This window comes from Balaenoptera borealis (assembly GCF_965194805.1).
Source record: "Balaenoptera borealis genome assembly, chromosome: 13".
Lineage (NCBI taxonomy): Eukaryota > Metazoa > Chordata > Mammalia > Artiodactyla > Balaenopteridae > Balaenoptera > Balaenoptera borealis.
In genome coordinates, this window is record NC_138870.1 from 67,340,815 (window position 1) to 67,361,020 (window position 20,206).

The 20,206-nt window shown below is 33.7% G+C and overlaps 1 protein-coding gene across 12 annotated transcripts in view; it reads right to left on the reverse strand.

Moving 5' to 3' along the window:
* The window catches only part of PPP1R12A (protein phosphatase 1 regulatory subunit 12A), a 148,333-nt gene that overhangs the window by 24,817 nt on the left and 103,310 nt on the right, over window positions 1-20,206 (reverse strand). For 3 of the 12 annotated variants that reach the window (XM_082351557.1, XM_082351562.1, XM_082351568.1), the window contains 10 exons: window positions 16,847-16,963; window positions 16,250-16,465; window positions 14,891-14,985; window positions 13,935-14,039; window positions 12,851-13,018; window positions 12,277-12,453; window positions 5,834-5,924; window positions 4,204-4,404; window positions 3,792-3,960; window positions 1,172-1,293 (listed from right to left, as the gene is read on the reverse strand). In XM_082351557.1, coding sequence (XP_082207683.1) covers window positions 1,172-1,293; window positions 3,792-3,960; window positions 4,204-4,404; window positions 5,834-5,924; window positions 12,277-12,453; window positions 12,851-13,018; window positions 13,935-14,039; window positions 14,891-14,985; window positions 16,250-16,465; window positions 16,847-16,963 — 1,461 coding nt within the window. The remainder of the gene's footprint in view (window positions 1-1,171; window positions 1,294-3,791; window positions 3,961-4,203; window positions 4,405-5,833; window positions 5,925-12,276; window positions 12,454-12,850; window positions 13,019-13,934; window positions 14,040-14,890; window positions 14,986-16,249; window positions 16,466-16,846; window positions 16,964-20,206) is intronic. The other 9 variants (XM_082351563.1, XM_082351565.1, XM_082351558.1 and 6 more) reach the window with 7 other exon arrangements.

Below are 20,206 nucleotides of genomic sequence, written 5' to 3' on the forward strand. Positions count from 1 at the left end.
CACAGTCTATGGCAAAACTGAGAAATCTAACACTAAATGCCTACTGAGGAGGGTCTCGCAACAGAGCAAATAAATTCTAGCCATACGCCCAGAAAGATTCAGGAATTGTAGATTTAAAAAAAACCAAAAAAATAAAAATAAAATAAAATAACTATTTAAAAAATAAAATTACAACAAACCATTTATGGCAATATGAGTCAACAGGACATTAAAACTGACTGGATATTCAATATTAAGGATTTATTGTCAATTTATTTAAAAATAAACATGATCATGATATTGTGATCACTTATTATATGATAACATATTGTGGTTACTTTTATTATTTTTTAAAAATAAAATTTTAATATTTTTTAAAAAGGTGTCCTTATTTCTTAAAAATACAGACTGAAGTTTTTACATATAAAATGATATTACTAAGATTTACTTCAAAATAATACAGGAGTTGGGAAAGTGGTGGGGATTTAGCTTAAACAATAAATACCTGGGGTGGGGCCATATACTTTTTTATGTTTGAACTTTTCTGTATTAAAAAAATTTTTTAACGAAAAAAAAAAAATCAACTGGCTAAAAAAAACAATCCTCCCAAAACCAAATTATTTTTGCCTTTCTGTAGGTATATGTTGTATTGAAACAGTATAAATTTCACTTTAACCACGTTACCCCATAGCTCTTCTTTCTCTTGCATATGAATATCAATGTCAGGCATACAATCAGGGAATCAAGAAAAAAAATTTAAGTTTATAGGATTGTTATAATTTGATAAGTAAAGCACTGCAACTATCCAGCATCACGTGAGATGGAAATAATTGTTATGTATATCATAATCATATTCATGAAAATAGGATTAAATGTAAAGCATCTTTCTTTCAAGAACCGCTAAGATAAATGAGCAGTTTAGCCATTATACAATAATCAACATCTGTACCCTGAGCTGCAGCCATTATTATTTTTATTTCAATATTGGGACAGTATTCTTGCTTTTAATACCAGAAATCTAAGTAGTTGTTTATTCTTTTAAAGAAGAACTCTTCTGATTTAAATAAGTCAGCTCAAACACATAGTGATGATCTAAAGAATATATAATCTGAGGCATATAAGAAATCATTAGTGTACATTCTTGGAAAGATTAAGCATACTATCAAGTAGTTATATTTTAATAGGTTCTCACATCTTGTGTCCAGAATGAAACTCCTGTAGATCTTCTTTTCTCTCTTGGTCGCCGTCGTTCTCTGATTGATTTAGGTTGTGATTTATCTTCTCCCTCTTTTTCTTCTTCTCTCTTTTCTCCCTCTGTTAAGGATTAAAATTAATCATATGGTAGCCATGCATCTTGATAGTATTTTGCAGTGTAAATGTGAAAATAATTCTAAGTCAATCTCCTTTGTGAAGCCTTCTAAAATTCTCTAATCAGAAATAATTTTTGCCCCTCCCAGTGCTCCTATAACACTTGGCTTAAACATGTATCTGTATCTCTCATTAGATACGTTTTTGAGAATCAAGATAAGAACTAATTTTAATTACTTCATTTTTCTAGTGCCTAAAACAAAAATTTTGCTAAAAAGACACGCTTGCTATTTGCTGAACAGAAAATAATTGAATCCTATGAAGAGAATGGGGTCCCAGTTATTAACGTCTGACAGGAAGATAGTTATTATACCTAACATTAACACTTCAAGATAGTTATTATACCCAAACAGTGCATAATGATGGAACAGCTAGTGGGCATCATACAAATTTATCAGTTTCTGCTTCTACCATTCCCAGTCCTCCTTCAGCAGTAATGAATACAGTAGTCATTGAATTTTCTATTAGTATCTAAGAGTAAACCTTTTTTTTTGTTGCTGGGGAAAAAATTATCTTTTATTAAAAACAAATCAATGTAAACAAATGTTAGTCTTCAAATTTGTTCCCTTCCTGGGATAGTTAAAATAGCTTCAGACTTACATACTAGAAGAATATTAGGGCCTCTGAATATGCTTTAAAAAGTAGACGGGGCTTCCCTGGTGGCGCAGTGGTTGGGAGTCTGCCTGCCAATGCTGGGGACAAGGGTTCGATCCCTGGTCCAGGAGGATTCCACATGCCGTGGAGCGGCTAAGCCTGTGTGCCACAACTACTGAGCCTGCGCTCTAGAGCCCGCGAGCCACACTACTGAAGCCTGCGCGCCTAGGGCCCGTGCTCCACAATGGGAGAAGCCGCTGCAATGAGAGGCCCGCACACCACAACAAGAAGTGGCCCCTGCTCACTGCAACTGGAGAGAGCCCTCGCGCAGCAATGAAGACCCAACGCAGCCAAAAAAAAAAAAAAGTAGATTGTAAAAAAAGAAAAAAAAAAAAAAGAGACATATATGGAACAAAGTAACGTTAAAAATGATTTTTAAAAGGCTCCTTGTGTCATTGTCTCCTTGCTGTGAAGAAAAAGAAGCAAAAGAAACCCCAAAATTATAGTATTAAGAGGGGTTTTAAAGTTGCTTTTAGAATTAGTTTACAGCAAAGGTCGCAAACTCCAACATAGAGAGTGGCCATCCAGGTTACATAGAGAGGTAAAATGGGCCAGGAGGGGGGCTGCTACTTGGCTCTCATCAATTGTTGACCTGTGAGAATTCAGAGCCAGCGTTGCCATATCCTCCAACTTTTCAACAGAAGACAGAAATCTGAACTTTTATGCAGATACCCCTAATTTTAAATGTTGGCTCAAAATTTTTACAAACATTAGATGGGCCTCACACTTAGTGGTTTAAAGAACTGAAATATCTCAATGACCAACAAAAGAAAAGCCAGCTGGAAATAGAAAAAAATTTAATTTTCTGAAGTTTATTCCTACATGATTACTGATATTATCATGACTAATACTATGAAGATTTTGCTTTTTTTTAAAAATTTTTATTTATTTACTTTATTTATTTTATTTTTGGCTGCGTTGGGTCTTTGTTGCTGCGAGCAGGGGCTACTCTTCGTTGCAGTGTGCGGGTTTCTCATTGCAGTGGCTTCTCTTGTTGCAGAGCACGGGCTCTAAGTGCGTGGGCTTCAGTAGTTGTGGCTCACGGGCTCTAGAGCGCAGTCTCAGTAGTTGTGGCACACGGGCTTTGTTGCTCGCCGGCATGTGGGATCTTCCCAGACCAGGGCCCAAACCCGTGTTCCCTGCATTGGCAGGCGGATTCTTAACCACTGTGCCACCATGGAAGCCCGAGATTTTGCTTTTAAAATATAAAATACCTACAGTTAGGAATAATTTTATTTAGTAGCCATCTCTTATTTAAAGGAGGAGCTAATTAGTGTTTACATAGGAAGTTTATATGAAATAATAGGAAATGTTAATAGTGTCAATATGCCAATATACAGCTGAAAAAGAAATCTATTTCTCAAGAAATAAGCATAAAAATAAGTTTTTTTGGCAAGGACATTACATATGTTAAATGATTTTTGTTTAAAACAATTTCACAGAAAACAGTTAAAAGATATCTACATAATATGCAAGAAATGACTTGAAACATTAATAAACTGCTCCTAGAAATAATCACCCCACCAGCTTTTCTATACTAACTTTTCTATGTTGATGGACATAAAGATTTTTGAAGGCAATAAAGATATATGTATCAATGCCAGACCATATTATTTTCTGTTTTTATTTTCTACTTTTCTCATTCTCAACCATCATGTTCTTTCTGGTTAGGTAGAATGAGTCCCAGTTTAGGATGTTGTTTCTCTTCTGTTAAACTATTAGTTAGGAAAAACCAACTCAAAGAATTAATCTGAAGGAAACAAAGTGTTTTCAAAATTTGGTCTTCTTACCTCTTTCATTTTCCTTTGTTAATCCTCTGGAGTAAGCAGAAGTTATACCTACAAGACTATTTGGCCTGTTTAGTTGACTTGAAGCATAGAGTGAACTGCTCATGGTAGAAAGTGAAGAGGATGGAGTGGTTGAACTTGAAGTTGATACTGGTCTGTAGCGTTGATAAGTCTGTGAAACATTAAAATTAACACCCATTTGAAATATTAAACATAGATAAAAACATATAAGACACTTAAATTCATTTCAAAGGAAAAGTAATGTTCTAATCATGTCAAAATAATTTAAATATCCAGTTAAAGTCCTTATGAATATTTTGTATATGGTTTGTTATTATATAAATCTCTTGCATTTTGAGAATCACAAGAACTATCCGTGCCACTTGACCTAGCGGTGTTGTTGGTATACTATTACCTCATCATATGTTCTGGAGTACTTCTGTTTATATTCATCTTCTCTAGATGTTTCTGACTCCTTCTTTTCTTCTTGCTTCTCTTTATCCTGTTTTTCTTTTTCCTCTTTTTCTTTTTCTTCATTTTCTTGTTCTCTGGTTCGGGTAGAACGACTCCTTCCTATCGTTTTCTCAGCTTCCTGAAGATCAGTCAATGTCACCCCCTGCACGCAAAAAAAGATAAATTTAATTATGAGAGGCATTAAGGCTCATTTCAAAGGAATATTTTATAAGTAGATATATTAAATGTGAATGTATTAAAAGTCAAATATGCATGTTTGGAATTGGTTTGCAAATTGAAACAGAATTTCTACTTAGCAAGTCACATTCATTCTATGAAGAATCATCATGAGCAAGCACAATAATAGGTACTGGGAAAGAAATAAAATATGTGCAAGAAATTGTCTCTGTATTCAAGAAATTAACAGAATAGCACAGGAACTGACCATATGAATATAAATATTCCCAAGAAGTTCAGAGAAAGAAGGAAAAGCCAATATATGCATTATTTATATATTAAATTTATATGTATTTATGTTTCTGTATATGTATATGCACACAGAGAAGATTTCAGTCAAGAAGTAATTTTTGAAGGTTAAGTCTTGAAAAGAATAGGTTGGATTTCAAGAAATTAAGGTACGAGGACAGAAAAAATACGTTAAGTAATGGCAAGGATTAAACACTTGAATCTGGGGACTTCTCTGGCAGTCCAGTGGTAGAGAATCCGTCTTCCAATGCTGGGCATGTGGGTCTGATCCCTGGCTGGGGAAATAAGATCCCACATGCCGCGGGGCAACTAAGCCCACGTGCACAACTACTGAGCTCATGTGCCTCAACAAGAGAGTCCACGTGCCGCAAACTATTGAGCCCATGCACTCTGGAGCCTGCACGCCACAACTACAGAGCCCACATGCCCTGGAGCTCACGCGCCACAACTAGAGAGATAAAACCCGCAAACCACAACTCGAGAGAAGCCCACGTGCTGCAACGAAGAGCCCATGTGCCTCACCGAAAAGATCCCACATGCCTCAATGAAGATACTGCGTGTTGCAACTAAGACCCGAGGTAGCCGAAAAAATAAATAAAATAAATAAACAGTTGAATCTGGACTTTGGAGCCCCTCAACTGTAGGAAAGGGAAGACACAAGAGATATGGGAGAGAGAGTTTGGCAAGGGGGTAAGAAGATGATAACTAGCTTGAGTGACATTTTTCTCATACTTGTATATCAGCTTTTTGATATACCTAATATAAAAGACCTATTTCCCATAGCTTCCAAAGATGCATAGAATTCTTTAATAATTATGACACATCATATATGATTAATTTTAACACTGATCAAATACCCTGAGCCAGACACTATATTAGGAATAGAAAAATAAATACTTAAAGAGATACAAAGGCATATGCTACTTAGACGAAATGTAACATTAACAGTATAGCCACATAAAAAGGCTACGGTAGGATTACTAAGGCAACTTTTATCTTTTAAGATTTACTCATATTATATAGTGACATCAATATTTTCACAGAAATGTGAAAAAGGGAAAGATAATTTATTTTGAACTTTTATATATTATACACATTAAATATACCTGTGTTGATCTTCTAGACTGTCTTGCTTGTCTAGATCTTGCTTTTCTTTGGGATTCAGACTCTTCATCTCTAACAGGAGTGAGGTATGATCTACAGTAATAAATAAAAATGGTCACTTGGAGATACAATACCTGTGAATATAATTACACATGAACGTGCGTAAGTGAAACATTTAAATTTAGCATTTTAATGGATTTTAAGAAAGAGTCTTCAGAAAATGGTTAAACCCACTCTGAAATTCAACAATGCAATTTGATAGTTTTTTAGATTGGAACTACTCATATTAACATAGCTTTAAAGTTCTTCCTAACCACAGTTTTGGTTTTTTTTAAACTATGTAACATCATTCCTCTTAGCTCCTTTCTTGATTTCCTGCAACACCATCCTAGATGGTATGTGAAGTTACAAGGCTAAACTCTAGACTGTCAATGTCTTTTTATGGTAAAGGACTGAATGTAATATTTAGGATATGGGATGACTAGTGAGGAAGCAGCACTCCCTGCATTCTTGTCATTGTGCATTTACTAATAATGTTTATGACAGACATCACACTTTTGTTCATACTTTAAATTCTCTAAAAATTCAAGTGTTTTTATACACAAACTGCTTTAAAATCAGCATCTTATTCTTGGGTCACTGATTTTCTGATACAGAGAAGAGGATTTGGCATTTATGTTCACTAGATTTTATATTATAAATCTAAGCCTATGTTCCATCCTGTCACAAGGTATGCACAATTTCAAAAGCATGCAATCTATGTCAAGAGGTAAATAATGAATTAAAGGGTTGAACAAGCAAAGACAAGACAGAGCCCTGCAACATAAGAAAACTTCCCTCTAATGATCAATATTATTTGGGAAGTTCAATTGTTAACACTTTATCTAGTTACACTACCATCTAGCTCACATTTCTCACAGAACATTCTGAACTTGAGTATCTTTATTTTCTGTTGTTCATTAAGTTTATCAATAACCTATCATCATACCCCATCCCCAAATGCTATTTTTTAGAAACTCTCCTGTTAACTTTAGTGTTCTTCTCAATTTGTAATTCATTCTGCTCTTTAACCTCCCTGACACTATTCACATATTCGTAACAAACTTTAGAATTTATTCATTGTTTTATGCCTTATGTTTTATTTTTTCTGTGTCCTTTAAAGCTCTAAGTTCAGAGAGTATAACACATCTTCAAACACCTTACAGTTGTTTACAGTTCCTTCAGAATTCTTTTTAGAGAACTCTCATTCTTTTTGATACATAGGAATGCGTCTCTCCCTCCAAAGTCTTGAATTTTTTGGAATCTGTCTCTCTAAAACTAGAATACAAGATTCATTATTCCTAGGATTTGTCTCCTTGGATAACTAACCCTAAGATGACACAGTCATTTCTCACCCAAGATCCTGGTTGCCTCAATTTCATCAATTAACTCCTACTTATTGGTTAAAGTTAGTTCTAGAGGACTGGTTCTTCTTGCTTCTACTCTAATCACAGATAAACTGTAAAGCAAGGTAAGTCAAGAAATTCTCAAGAGGGTGTTTTTACTTGAATGAGACATCCAGCAAACTTAGATGAAAATCCCATCACTTCTATATTCTGACTTAAGTTGTTTTTATCATCTGCTTTGAGAAAATATCACTTGTGTTCTCTATTCAGTTGAATAACTTATGGCACTATATCATAAGGATAAGACTTTATTTTCCTCTTTATCCGTATGTTTTCTATCATTTTTTACCTCTAGGTTTCTAGAATATCCTGAATGATTATGTCTTTTTGCTATCATAGTAGCACTACATTTATCTCATCAATAAGGCACAGCTGATCAAATTGAAGCACTTCATTGAAGAGCTCTATCCTACCAAATTTGGTTTCTATTAAAAACTAGTACTGACATAAGTTCATAAAATAAAATTTTAATTTTTTTAATTAAAAAAAAAATTTGTCTCCCTAAAAGTGAAAGGCAAGGGAGAAGTCACTAAATAAGACATTTTGCTTATCACCATTTCTGTAGTTTAACTTCCTCTTAGTTGAAATTCTGTATGGCTTCATCTGTACCAACGCACAAACTCAGAGATGAATACAACTGGTAGGATACCTGCCCTCTCTCCCTTCTATGCTGCTCAAAAGCTTGATAGTCCTTTTTCTCCCATTGTTTTATTATTTCTATTCTGTCTATATATCAATTCTCTTGAGTTTTAAGGTTTTTATTCAGCTATAACAGATACTTTCTCATTTTTATTACGACTCCAGTGATTTTCTGGGACAAGAAAGAGGATAACCAATAAATTTGTTATTAGAGTTTAAGAAACATTAATTCTGGAATACGATTTTTGTATTGTTTGTTGTAGAAGTTGATTATATAAATGTGGAAAATACTATACATTCTAACCTTCTCCAGGAAAATAACAACATATTAAAGGGTCTGAAAAGGACTGAGGGAAGAAACCTGTTTAACTGTGTTTAACTCAGCAATTTCCAAGACCATTTAAGGAGGAAAAACTTTTTTTTTCTTTTGTGGTACATCTATTAAATGTGTAAAAGTTCTCCGTGAAATATTAGCCTGTAAAATGGCTATTTTTTTCATCCATTCATTTAACACTTATTTATGCATCTACTGGTCCTATGCAATTTACTGCCTTTTGGACTTCCACCAGATGAGGAAAAAAAAAATAACAGAAAGAGAAGAAACCTAAATGTGATAGCAAATCTAGTTTAACAAAAGTTTATAGCAGCCTAGACAGCTGCATGTATCACTTTAGCATTTCATGAGCTGCTCTGAAAGTACAAATGGACATGAAAGACTGAATTCTTATTTCCACTATGTACAAAGTTTTCATATATAGTTTAAAACAACTGCATTGTCACTATGCCCCTTTACCCCATGGCAAATAGCACTATCAACCATCACACTCTCTCCCAAGAAGCCTAGATTATTTTTCAATACTTTCAAGCTGCCATGAAAGTTAATAAATCTATTTATCATATCTGGTTTAACATATGTAGGTCAGGGGCATAAAAATTACTAGCTGAAAGACTTGTAAAATCTGTTCATTTAAAATTTCCATACAAACATTTGCTCCAAATTAGCATAAAAACCTAGCCTATTGATTTGTAATATAGGAAATATATTTGATAGTCCCCATCTGAAATTCAGTTCCTTTCTCCTCCTTGAGGTGTCTATACAGAGCAGATCTCTAAGAACAGGATGTAGAGAAGAAAAATAATTCAAATTTTTAATATGTGTTTAATTCCAAAGAGGTGATCATCAAAAAGATGGCAGAACATACCAAATTCCATTACTATATCATATTGTCATATTGATCTCTTTCGTATAACTGTATAGGGTATATAATTTTACTTTCTAGTCTTAGATTGCCCACTATTTTCTGAACAATCCAAAGGTTATTTTTAAATTAAGGTTTTTTCCCTCAGTAAAAGCAATTATTCTATATATTATTTCCCTGACATTTATTGGCTGAAATATTTATATTTATTTATAATATTTATACTTTGGTTAGTCACCAAATTACATCCCTAAAAAACTGAATACCAGCCCTTGCTTCTCACTCAGCATTTTTCCTTCCAGAGGGAAAATAAGTGGACAAATGGGAGCTGGCTGAGCCAAGGGAAAATGGTAGAAAAGGTAGTTGTACTGAACCATGTGAATTCATACTACAAATACGAAGTTATTAGTAAGGTACTGTTTTGCAGTTTGAAAAGACTACGGAGAATTAGAAATGCCTAAACAATGAAAGAATTTGCCATCTTGCTCCACCTACCTACCTATCTATCTATCTATCTATCTACCTATCTAGATATTCTGCCGCCCCGCAAGGCTTGCTGGATCTGTTCCCTGACCAGGGATTGAACCCAGGCCATGGCAGTGAAAGCCTGGAATCTTAACCTCTAGGCCACCAGGGAACCTCGCCATGCTCCATCTATTTAAAGCTAGCTTCTCCTCCCTGCTCCCCAATGCCTCCTCCCTCCGATTAATCAATTGGAAATCTTTATGAAAACAGAAAATTTTCATCCAAACCTGATCAATAAAAACAGGAAAAGTCAACAATAACGTGGAATTTAATAGTGTACACAGTAACTTTACATAAAGTTACATAAAAGTACATATGTAAGGGTACCTAAAAATGGCATAAATGTATTAGTATCTTTTTCAGCCACAGTATATTCTTAAATCACCATACATACATTTGGGGGCAAATTTTCAACTATATACATTTTGAAACCATTAACGAAATTTAATTAAAAAGACAAACAGGGGAATTCCCTGGAAGTCCAGTGGTTAGGATCCGTGCCTTCACTGCTGAAGGCCCTGGTTCAATCCCTGGTTGAGGAACTAAGATCCCACAAGCCAAGAAGCGCGGCCAACAACAACAACAACAAAAAAAAGACAGACGAGGCCAAAATTGCAAACAATTATTTGACATGAAACAAAACACAAACATTAATATTATTGCACACATCACTGAAACAAGTTAAGACAAAATTTCTGTAATGTAGACCAGGAAAAATGTCAATAGACATATTTTATTTCTTATGATATGAGAACCTGCTCTGTCCTAACAATATCACAGAATATTTAATTCTCAATCTTTAAAGTCTTCCAGGATTTATTCTAAAAAGCTGAAACTCAATACTTTCCAACAATATAAAAAATAAAGAAATCTGAGGTTAAGAATCATAATTTGCTTGTTCTGACACAACTGATGATTTTGGGGAGGCATTCATTGGCTTTGTCATTGGAAAAATTTTTTTAAAGTATGGAATGCTAGAGATAGAAAGGATTCTAGAAGTTAAAAACTATATAAATTAAATACCTCATTTTACAGAAGAATAAATTCTGACCCACAGAGAACTCTTACCTTAGGATTAAGGCACAGCACGGAGTAGAAAACCAAGACCTCCTGAACTTTTTCCCCTTCAGCTCCCCACCTCCCAAAAAAGCAAAGCCCTCAAATTCATTTTCACTAGAAGAGAATGATGAGTGCCTATGAACCTCTAATTTCTGTAGGCTATGTGGTCTCATTGAAAACACTTCAAAAACCTAAAACTGACTAAGAGAAAAACAAAACAAGAATAATTAAAATATGATATGACCTATACTGGTATTCAAAAATCACAAAATGCTAACTGCTTGTAGTGCTGTTAGAGAAGTATCATTAAATTTCACCATAAAAATAGAAATGAAGCATAAATATATTGACAGAAACTAAAGATGTAATGATAGGCAGGAAAACATTTTTTTAATTAAAAAAGTTTTCAAAACATTTAACATTTTGTTACTTTTCATATATTCAACACAAATATTACTATAAGGATGCTACTACTTACAACAGGCCATGCACTTTGCTAGGCATCAGAGACAAAAGATGTATAAGACTGTATATGAATACTATGTGCTAGAAATAAAACCAAATTAATCTGGTTGGTATTTTAGTTAAGGAAAATATCAGTTATGTAGCTAATTTTTCAAGAATAAAATATTTAAAGAGGTTACGTTTAGTTTCCTAAGATGTTCTTTCTCAAGAGGGAAAACCAAATTCAAAGCTAGGGACTATGCATGATATAGCAGACAGAACCCTGGACTGATTCTCCTGTAATACTGGGCCTACCCTTAGCTCTCATACTTACTAACCACATAAAAGTGGAAAAGTCACTTAATATCTCTGGGACTCAGTTTCCTTCTGTAAAGGATATCATAAAAGATAATAGGTAAATTCCTTTCCACATCTATGATTCCATACCAATTGGCTGCAACAGGAAGAAGTGAGCAATGCTCATAAAAATGTGTAAGCACATAAAACAAATTCACAGACCCTTTAAAAAATTTAATTAACAAGTGCCTTCTATGTACCAGAATTAAAACTAAGTGAATGTAGTTAACATACTTAAAATTATTTGGCTTACACATATGCATAAGAAGCCATTCTTCACCAAAAGAATTTTAAAATGAAATTCTCAAAAATAACAACAACAAAAACCGTTAAACATGCATCAAATTTCTTAATAATGAGGTGGAAGGGGGGAACAATGAGAAGAATAAAAAATCTGTTTTTGTCATGTTACATCTAGTTTTCCATGAGTATGATTTGTTTAGTATGTGTTTAGAGTATGCGCTTAGATCTTCATCACAAAAATGTTTTGAATTAAAGAAACCATTAAAACTAAGATGGCTAAGTATGAAGACAACTATCTGGCTCAGCGCCTTTAAACAAGAACATTAATTCTGTCAGAGGTGGGTTACCAAGCCTAAAGGCTAATAATTGCTAATTATATCAATTTACATAGTTCTGAGCTGATCTAGGTTATCTCATGTATTAACCTACTGAAGAGATAGTCACCAACTTCCCAAGATTAAAAAACCAAACAAAACAAACAACTTTCATCATTGGGCAAGATATATCAGCAGTCCTATTAGGACCTTTACACACCTGCGTCTCTCCCTGACCTCTGAAGTGGAGGAGACAGTGCCAGCAGTAGTTGTAGTCAGGGTTGTGGTAGAGGCTGCAGCATTTACAACAGTTGGAGCAACAGGAATGGTCACTGCCGTAGGAACACTGTCCTTTTCTTTTTCAGTACTATCCTCAGCCCACAAACGATTTGAGGTACTATAACATCATAAGCAGCAACACAAAAAAGAGAAAAGGAAAACAGCTAAACAAGGAAAGCACTTTCTAGCAGCTGAAAACATGTGACTACAGGGATGGATTTTTTTAAAACATAAGGTGAGACATCTTTCATCTATGAACCAAAAAGTTCACCCAGAGCTGTCAAAGAGAAATTTACACTTTAAGCAGCTTAATGCTAGGAAAGTTCATAAGTCAGGAACTTAATTTTTTTTCCCCAGACATGCATAATTGCCTCTTTTTGGAATCAATTTTTGTTTGTAAATCATTTTAACAAGGTCAATGAAAAAATCCAGAGCCCCACAATTTTCTAAACAAAAATGCATGCACATACATAAGCACACAGTAGGCCTGAACACAAAATGTATCTGTGACTCACCTGCTTTGTGTGCCTGCTGAGGAAGAACCCGTTGTAATCTTTGTAGTAGTGCTTGTGCTGGAAAGCAGGCTTTTCTGAAGCCCAGCTGCAGAGGTAACTGTTGGTGTTGATGTGGTGCTTGGAACACTAGAACTAATCAAATCATCTTGTCTTCTACCAAAGGAGCAACTAAAGGAAAGAGTCATATCTATATAGAATGTGTTTGTATGTGTATTCTATAGTCAATGCCTATACATTATACAGATTCACAAAGCTAGGAAAAAATCTAAAAGACTGTGTTCCTAAATACGCCACCGGCTCCAGCACCAAGAGTTGCATCTACAACTTGCTAGAGTCTAGATGATTTCCCTAATTTGGTAGTGTATCATTTTACTGCATTCCCCCACCCACCAACAAGATTCAAAGATGATCTGATAGTTTACATATCTGGAACTGTTCCAGGTCATATGGTCATGCCAGGTTGGGTCTGGAAAAACACTTTGGTTTGGTTTTACTCGGGGAAAGTTAAGACTTAAGCATTTTCTAAGAAATTGTTTCAGCAATGGGTCACATCCCTAGGAGTGACCCATGCCTATATTATACTTGTTGATCTTTTAGTCTTTTTTTGGTTGCTTTTAGCAGAGAAAATAATGCATAGATTTTCCACTCCCTCTCCAATATGATATTACCAACATTCCAATTCAAGGCATTTCCATTGCTCTGAGTTCTAACACAAGTAGAAACTTTCCAGGTCACCACATATCAATTAATTGATCTATTTCAACTGCTCTAGTCAATTATATAATTGACTTATATATAATTACATACAGAGTTCCTTTTTTAATATGTTATAATCTAAAAGATACTTCATAGCATATCAAATTTAATTTAAAAATATATAATATAATAGGAAGGCATAAGTAGGAGCAAATTTTCACCCATCTTTAAATATATATTCTGTGTCTTTAAATGAAGTTTTATTTAAACAACAAAAGATATATTTAATAAAGGCACATTTTTAATGTTATATTAAATTGAGAGCTCCAAACTGCCTCATATTTTAATAAAAGAATACAAAAAAGTTACTTAAGAATTATATTATTACCTTTTATGATAAGTTGATCCTTCATTAATTGAGCTATTCTTTTTGAGATCATCTTCCCATTTTCTTCTTGTATATGAACTACTTGTTCGCAAACTTGAAGAATCTCTGTGAAAAAAATATCCTTCAGATTCTGGTAGATAATTTTAAAATAGGGTTAAAGAAGCTGTATTTTAATAAACATCTGTAGAAGCAGAAAGCAGTAAAATCCCTTAGAAAAACACTCTGGAATATTTATTAAGAAGTGAAAGTAATTCACTAAGATTCCAGTTCTAAGATTCTATCCCAAAGGTATAATCCTAACTACAGGGGGGAAATTTAAATGTTTGCAGAAGTTTTATTTATGATGACAAAATATTAGACAATTTAAATGCCCATAGTTTGGGGAGGGGAAATGGTTACTTTAACCTCAGCAAATCTACTCTATGGAACACTATGTACTAATGAAAAACAATGCTTATTGAAAATACACACTAACATTTAAAACATTATGAGATCTTAAGTGAAAGAAAAAGTCAAGACACAAAATTGAATATTATAACATGATTACAATTATATTAAAACTTCTCATACTCTATATGTGCTGAAAAGTAGGAAGAAACAAATTAAAATGCTGACAGTGATCAAGTAAGGGCTTTTTCTCCCTTCTTCTTTCTCCTTTTCTATTATGTTCCAAATATTTAGAAAACATATACTAGTCTGGAACCTCATCTGCCACCACTGCCCCCTCACTCTGTTACAACCGTAATGCCTTCATTTTTTTTTGCTATTTCATGAACATACCAAGCCTGCACCTCCTCAAGTCCATGTACTTGGTGTTCTTCCTATTAGGAATACCCTCCATCTCTTCCTGAAATCCATATCCCACATAATTACAACAATGCTCATGTTTTAACTCTCATGCTAGATAGTAAAGATTTTATAGTAAAAAAAAATAAAACAAATCATAATGAATCCACCTGTTTTCTTTCTCTTCAATGTCAGATGTACTGGCTAGTCGTCTTGGTATTGTAGGTGCGACATATGCAAGCCTAGTTCCTTTACTATCTTTCTCCTATACAACAGGGAGAAAAAAGAGTGAACATAAATCTGTGATGATTATAGGTGCTGCTAAAAGTATTATGGAAAGAATATTCAACAATGTATAATTACATAGCCATCATAGTTTATTTTATAATATTTCCATAATTCCGAGCTAAACTCCAAAATTGATGTCTATCAATATTCAAGTACTATAAACACTAAAAGACAGCCTGTTCAAATTAATTTTCTTTTCCCTCTTCTTTAATCTAGAATTAGTTCTTTTATAACATAAGAAAAATTCCTCCACATTTTAATGACTTTTTCTGAAACTTCTGTAACATTTACTGTAATGTAGTATTTTAAGATAAAATATCTTTACTTCTTTCAGAGAAATAAGGTCTCAAATACGGTTCACTGATAAGTCTCAATTATTTACATCATACAAGCTATTTACTACCTTGATATTCTATGTTTTAAAAATATAACATTAAAATATACAAAACAAAAAGTTATTTAAATTATATTTAACCAAATCTGGCTGAGAGTGTAGTGACAATGACATCTGTTACATTCTCATTATACTGGCATCAAGTACTTGGAAAAACAACTGGAAAATAAATTTATACAAAATAAAAAATATTAAAATTACTTAATGAGAAATTCATTTCTGAATTTCTGATACATGTAAACACTCCTGTATAGAGCAAGAAAACTGTAAGGAAAAAAATGTCCAAGCACTAAAAATGCAATAGAAAATAAATAATCCAATTATACAAAATACCACTGAATGAACTGTGGTGCATTCTATTTAATGCAATTTAATACTGCCTTTCAAAATATAATTATTAAACTTGTTCACTAGGACAAAGCTGTGATGTATCAGATGAAAAAGTAGGTAAAGAAACTGCGATATTGGATAAATGCAACTTATGAGTATAATCACATTCTAGAACAAATGTGTTCCTAAACTTTCAAAACCCTTCTTAATAAATAAAATTAGCTTGCTCCTTGATACATTTTATTGTAAATTCTCAAAAAGAATAAAGGATTCCTTTAATTGAGTATAGTCTCATAATTTATGTTTTGGGCAAATACACCTGATCTTCCCAATAATTATATCCCATATAGACATCTGCTTAAGGTAGGTACATTTGTATTATCATGTAATTCATTAAGTCAGGTGAATTAAGTTGATACATAGATCTAATGATACATAGTAGAAAATCCAATGGATCTGATTCCTGGAAAACAAATTATCATAGTTTTTATAGAAACCAAATTGTGAAACAGATTACCTTTTCTTTATTATCCAAAGAAGAGGAAAGTCTGGGACTTGAAGCTGAACGCATAACACCTGCAGTGTCTTTTTCTTTCTGAGCCTCTTTAGATGCTGTGATTTCTGCAAGTGCGCCATAACTACCAGTCTTTCTAAGTCCTAACCTCCAAGATGCAGGAGACTCATCTTTTCTCTCTTCTTCTTTGGGAGAAATTTTTGTAGCTGAAGTTGGAAACTGTTTTTATTTTATTTTTAAGGAAAAGAAGAAAAATTATACAATACTGATCAGTCCTTAAACTGAAAATGAGACGTTTACAGATATGTTTAAAATTATAGTTAATAGTTTCAGGAGAAACACTTTTACTAAGCAGGTTAATGTCTTAGTCAAAAATGTAAAGATCTAAAACTGAAGACGGAAATACTACCTTTCCAGATGTTAGATTTAAGAACACACACTCCACACTTTGTATCACACAGAAAAATTATGATGCAAATACAGAGAACAGAAATGAGCACACCATAATGACTTAAAACCATGCATCTTTGAAACCAATATTCATATTAAACTTGTTATGTTGTAACCTAATATAAATCCTTGCACATCGAAATGCCTCACCATAGATTTTTCACCCTTACTGGGCACAAGAACAATGCCAGTTTTGCGCAAGCCCTGCCTCCATGATGCAGGATCTACTGATTCCACCACAGGCATGATAGGAGCAATGAAATCATACTAAAGCCAATTAAAATAAGACAGGTAAAGAGATAAAGATTGAAAGTATGAAAACAGGAAAGGAAGTTATGAGCAAAACAGACTTTTCTCTTTTTAAAAGAATTTTATAACAAATTAAAACCCAACAACTGGGTAATTATCCAATCTTTAAAAGTCACTGGGAACAAGTTCCAGTTTTAGCATGAGAGACTCGGAAAGAATCTAATACAGAAACTTCTAAGGCAGTTAAAGGCACATAGAGCAGATAATATCATAGTATGAAGTGAAAAAACTACTGCCCTTGAATTTTGTTTTTATTCATTTTGTACTTGGGTTAAAAAATTTTAAATCCATCATCATCAACAAAAAAGTAATCATCAGTATATTTCTAATTATAATATTTAATTCATTAATATTTTAAATATCATAGCCTTAAATTTACTGTTTGATTTTTCCACCAAACATTAAACATTTCAACTAAAAACTGTTTTTGTACAAATATTTATTTCATTTTCAGGGCTTTCCAACTGCCCTAAAAATGAAACATCTGTTGTCTGTAACTAGTTCACCTCATTAACTTCACTTACAGAGTTTAAATATTCAACCACAGTAAATATAGATGGTAAATATAGCAACTAATTACTACAAGCATAGGATATAGATTAAAAAAAAAACAAAAAAAACCAAAACAACCTTTCTTTCACACCTATTACCAAGGTTTGCCATAACAGCAGTTTAATAGAGCTTGTTAAAGCACCCATAATGTTGGAGGGCTAATTCCTAGACAAAACTGCTACAAGATACCTCTAATACTTCCAATAATTAATTCCTAACAATAAGGTTGCAAAGAGACTCAAGATATACAAGCATTTTTCAGTTCCCAAAATGCACACTGAGGCATTCCAGGGCACAAGAACAAAATCACAGGGGTGCTGTGGGATATTTTAAAGTTTTGAGAGAAGTACAGTGACATCTGTTGGACACTGCACAAATTGCCATTATTAACTTATTTGTACCTAACTACTTAATAAATGAAACCAAGAGGTATTTTTTTTTTTTGGCCAAATGGCACTGTGAAAAAAAATTAGTAAAACACTAAGGTCTCCACTGACTGAGAAAGTCCAGGAAGCTCTGTAATATTTTATATAATATGATAGGCACTGATATGATTCCTTATTGATTTCAGAGTTTAAAGTCATGGTACTCCAGAACAGAGGTGGGCAAACTTTTTTTTCTGTAAAGGGCCAGATTGTAAACTTTAGGCTTTGTAGACTATAGAGTCTCTGCTGTAACTACTCATCTATGCTGCTGTAGCATAAACCCAGCCATAGGTAGTACACAAATGAATGAACGTGGCTGTGTTACATAAAACTTTATTTAGAGGCAATGAAATTTGAATTTGTGTCACAAAATATTCTTTTTCTTTTCATCCTCCCCTGCCTCTGCCAACCATTTAAAAGTATTAAAACCATTCTAACTTGCAGGCTGTACAAAAAACAGGTAGTGGGCCACCTATGGCCCACAGACCATGGTTTGCCAATCCCTCCCTACCCCAGAACTTACCCCAAACTGGAAACAAATGTTATTCCTCCATGACAAAATCATCATATAGCAAATAATATTTGCTGAGTGTTATAACAGAAGCTAACATTTAACAAATGTTTACCTGTGTGAGGCCCTAAACTAAGTGCTTCATATGGGTTATCTCATTTAATCCTACAATCACCCAATGAAATAGCATTTTACTCTTATCCAATATTTTAGAGTTGAGAAAAATGAGACAATATTATCAAGTTTGAAATTTTGTTGCACTGTTATGACTGATATACCTCTTCTCCACCTAACATGGATTTAAATACTGGTTTATGTGTTTAAAAGCATCTTTCAATTTTTGGTATATAAATAAACCTCTCTGAAAAACTCAAGTATACCTAGTCCCTGAAATTCTTCTTTTGGTTTTTAAAACCAGGACATTATTTTGACTTTCCTACTCTCTGACTACCCCTTTCCTGGTCTTTTTGTTGTTGTTGGTAGCAACTATCTTTGTCATAGCCCTGTAACATAAGCACTCCAAGAGTCTGTTCTTGTACCTCCTATCTTCTCTTTATACTTTCTTCTGAATGTTGGGAGTAGGGTCTTCTTATATCCTCAGGCTAAATATTAATTGTATTCAGCTTATTCTCAAATTTGTTATTCTCCAGCTCAATCTGATTCCTAAATTCCTAGTCCTGAATTTCTATTTACCTGTAGAATGGACTATATGTAACTAAAATTAGAACCTGAAACTCAACATGTTTAAAGTCAAACACCTTTATTTCCAAACGAACTCTTCCTCAGTTCCCTATTTCTGTTACTGGCACCAAAAATCTCTTCAATCCCCTAAATTTCTTTTTTTTTTTTTTTGGCCGCATTGTGTGGCATGTGGGATATGGGATCTTAGTTCCCTGACCAGGGATCAAACCTATGCCCCCTGTGCTGAAAGCATGAAGTCTTAACCACTGGACGCTGGGGAAGTCCCAACCACTGGACGCCGGGGAAGTCCCAACTCCCTAAATTTGAAACTTCGTTGTCATGTTAGACTTCTTCTCTGTCATCTTCCTCCATCTACAAATTAAGTGCCAAGTCTCTAAATCTCCTCCTCTCCTTTATAAGTCCACTGCCACTTCTCTGGTTTATATTCTTATCATGCTAGGCAACTTCAGTGACTTTCTAATAAACCTTCTCTCAGTCAGTCTCTCACCTTCGAATACACCTGTACATTGCTGTCAGAATAACATTCTAAAATTTTCTCATGGCCTTGTTCAAACATCTATGATCCTCTACTATCTATCAAATTATGAAAATGTTACCATAGTAATGAAAACATTCCAGTTTGGCTCTACTTTTCCTGCTTTACTTCGTATATTTATCCTATAAATCAATCAAACTAGACAACTCATTTTTCCTGCAACACTCCACATTAACCCTACTTTTGATCACACTGTTTCTCTTCTCTCTTTTTCAACAGACTGTACAAACTCTCCTCTCTGTTAGTTGAAATACTACCTCATTCTTCAAGATCTATCTCAAATGTTCTAACTCCATGACCTCAAATCAAAAATGATTTCTTCCATTTAAAAACCATCATTCTACAATTATATACTTTTATTGGTATACTTCATAGACCCACAGCACACAGTAGTCTTTTACTAAATTTTATTATGATGTAGGTTCAATTAGCAAGAACATGTAATTCCAAGAAAACTCTGAATTTTTACCATCTAG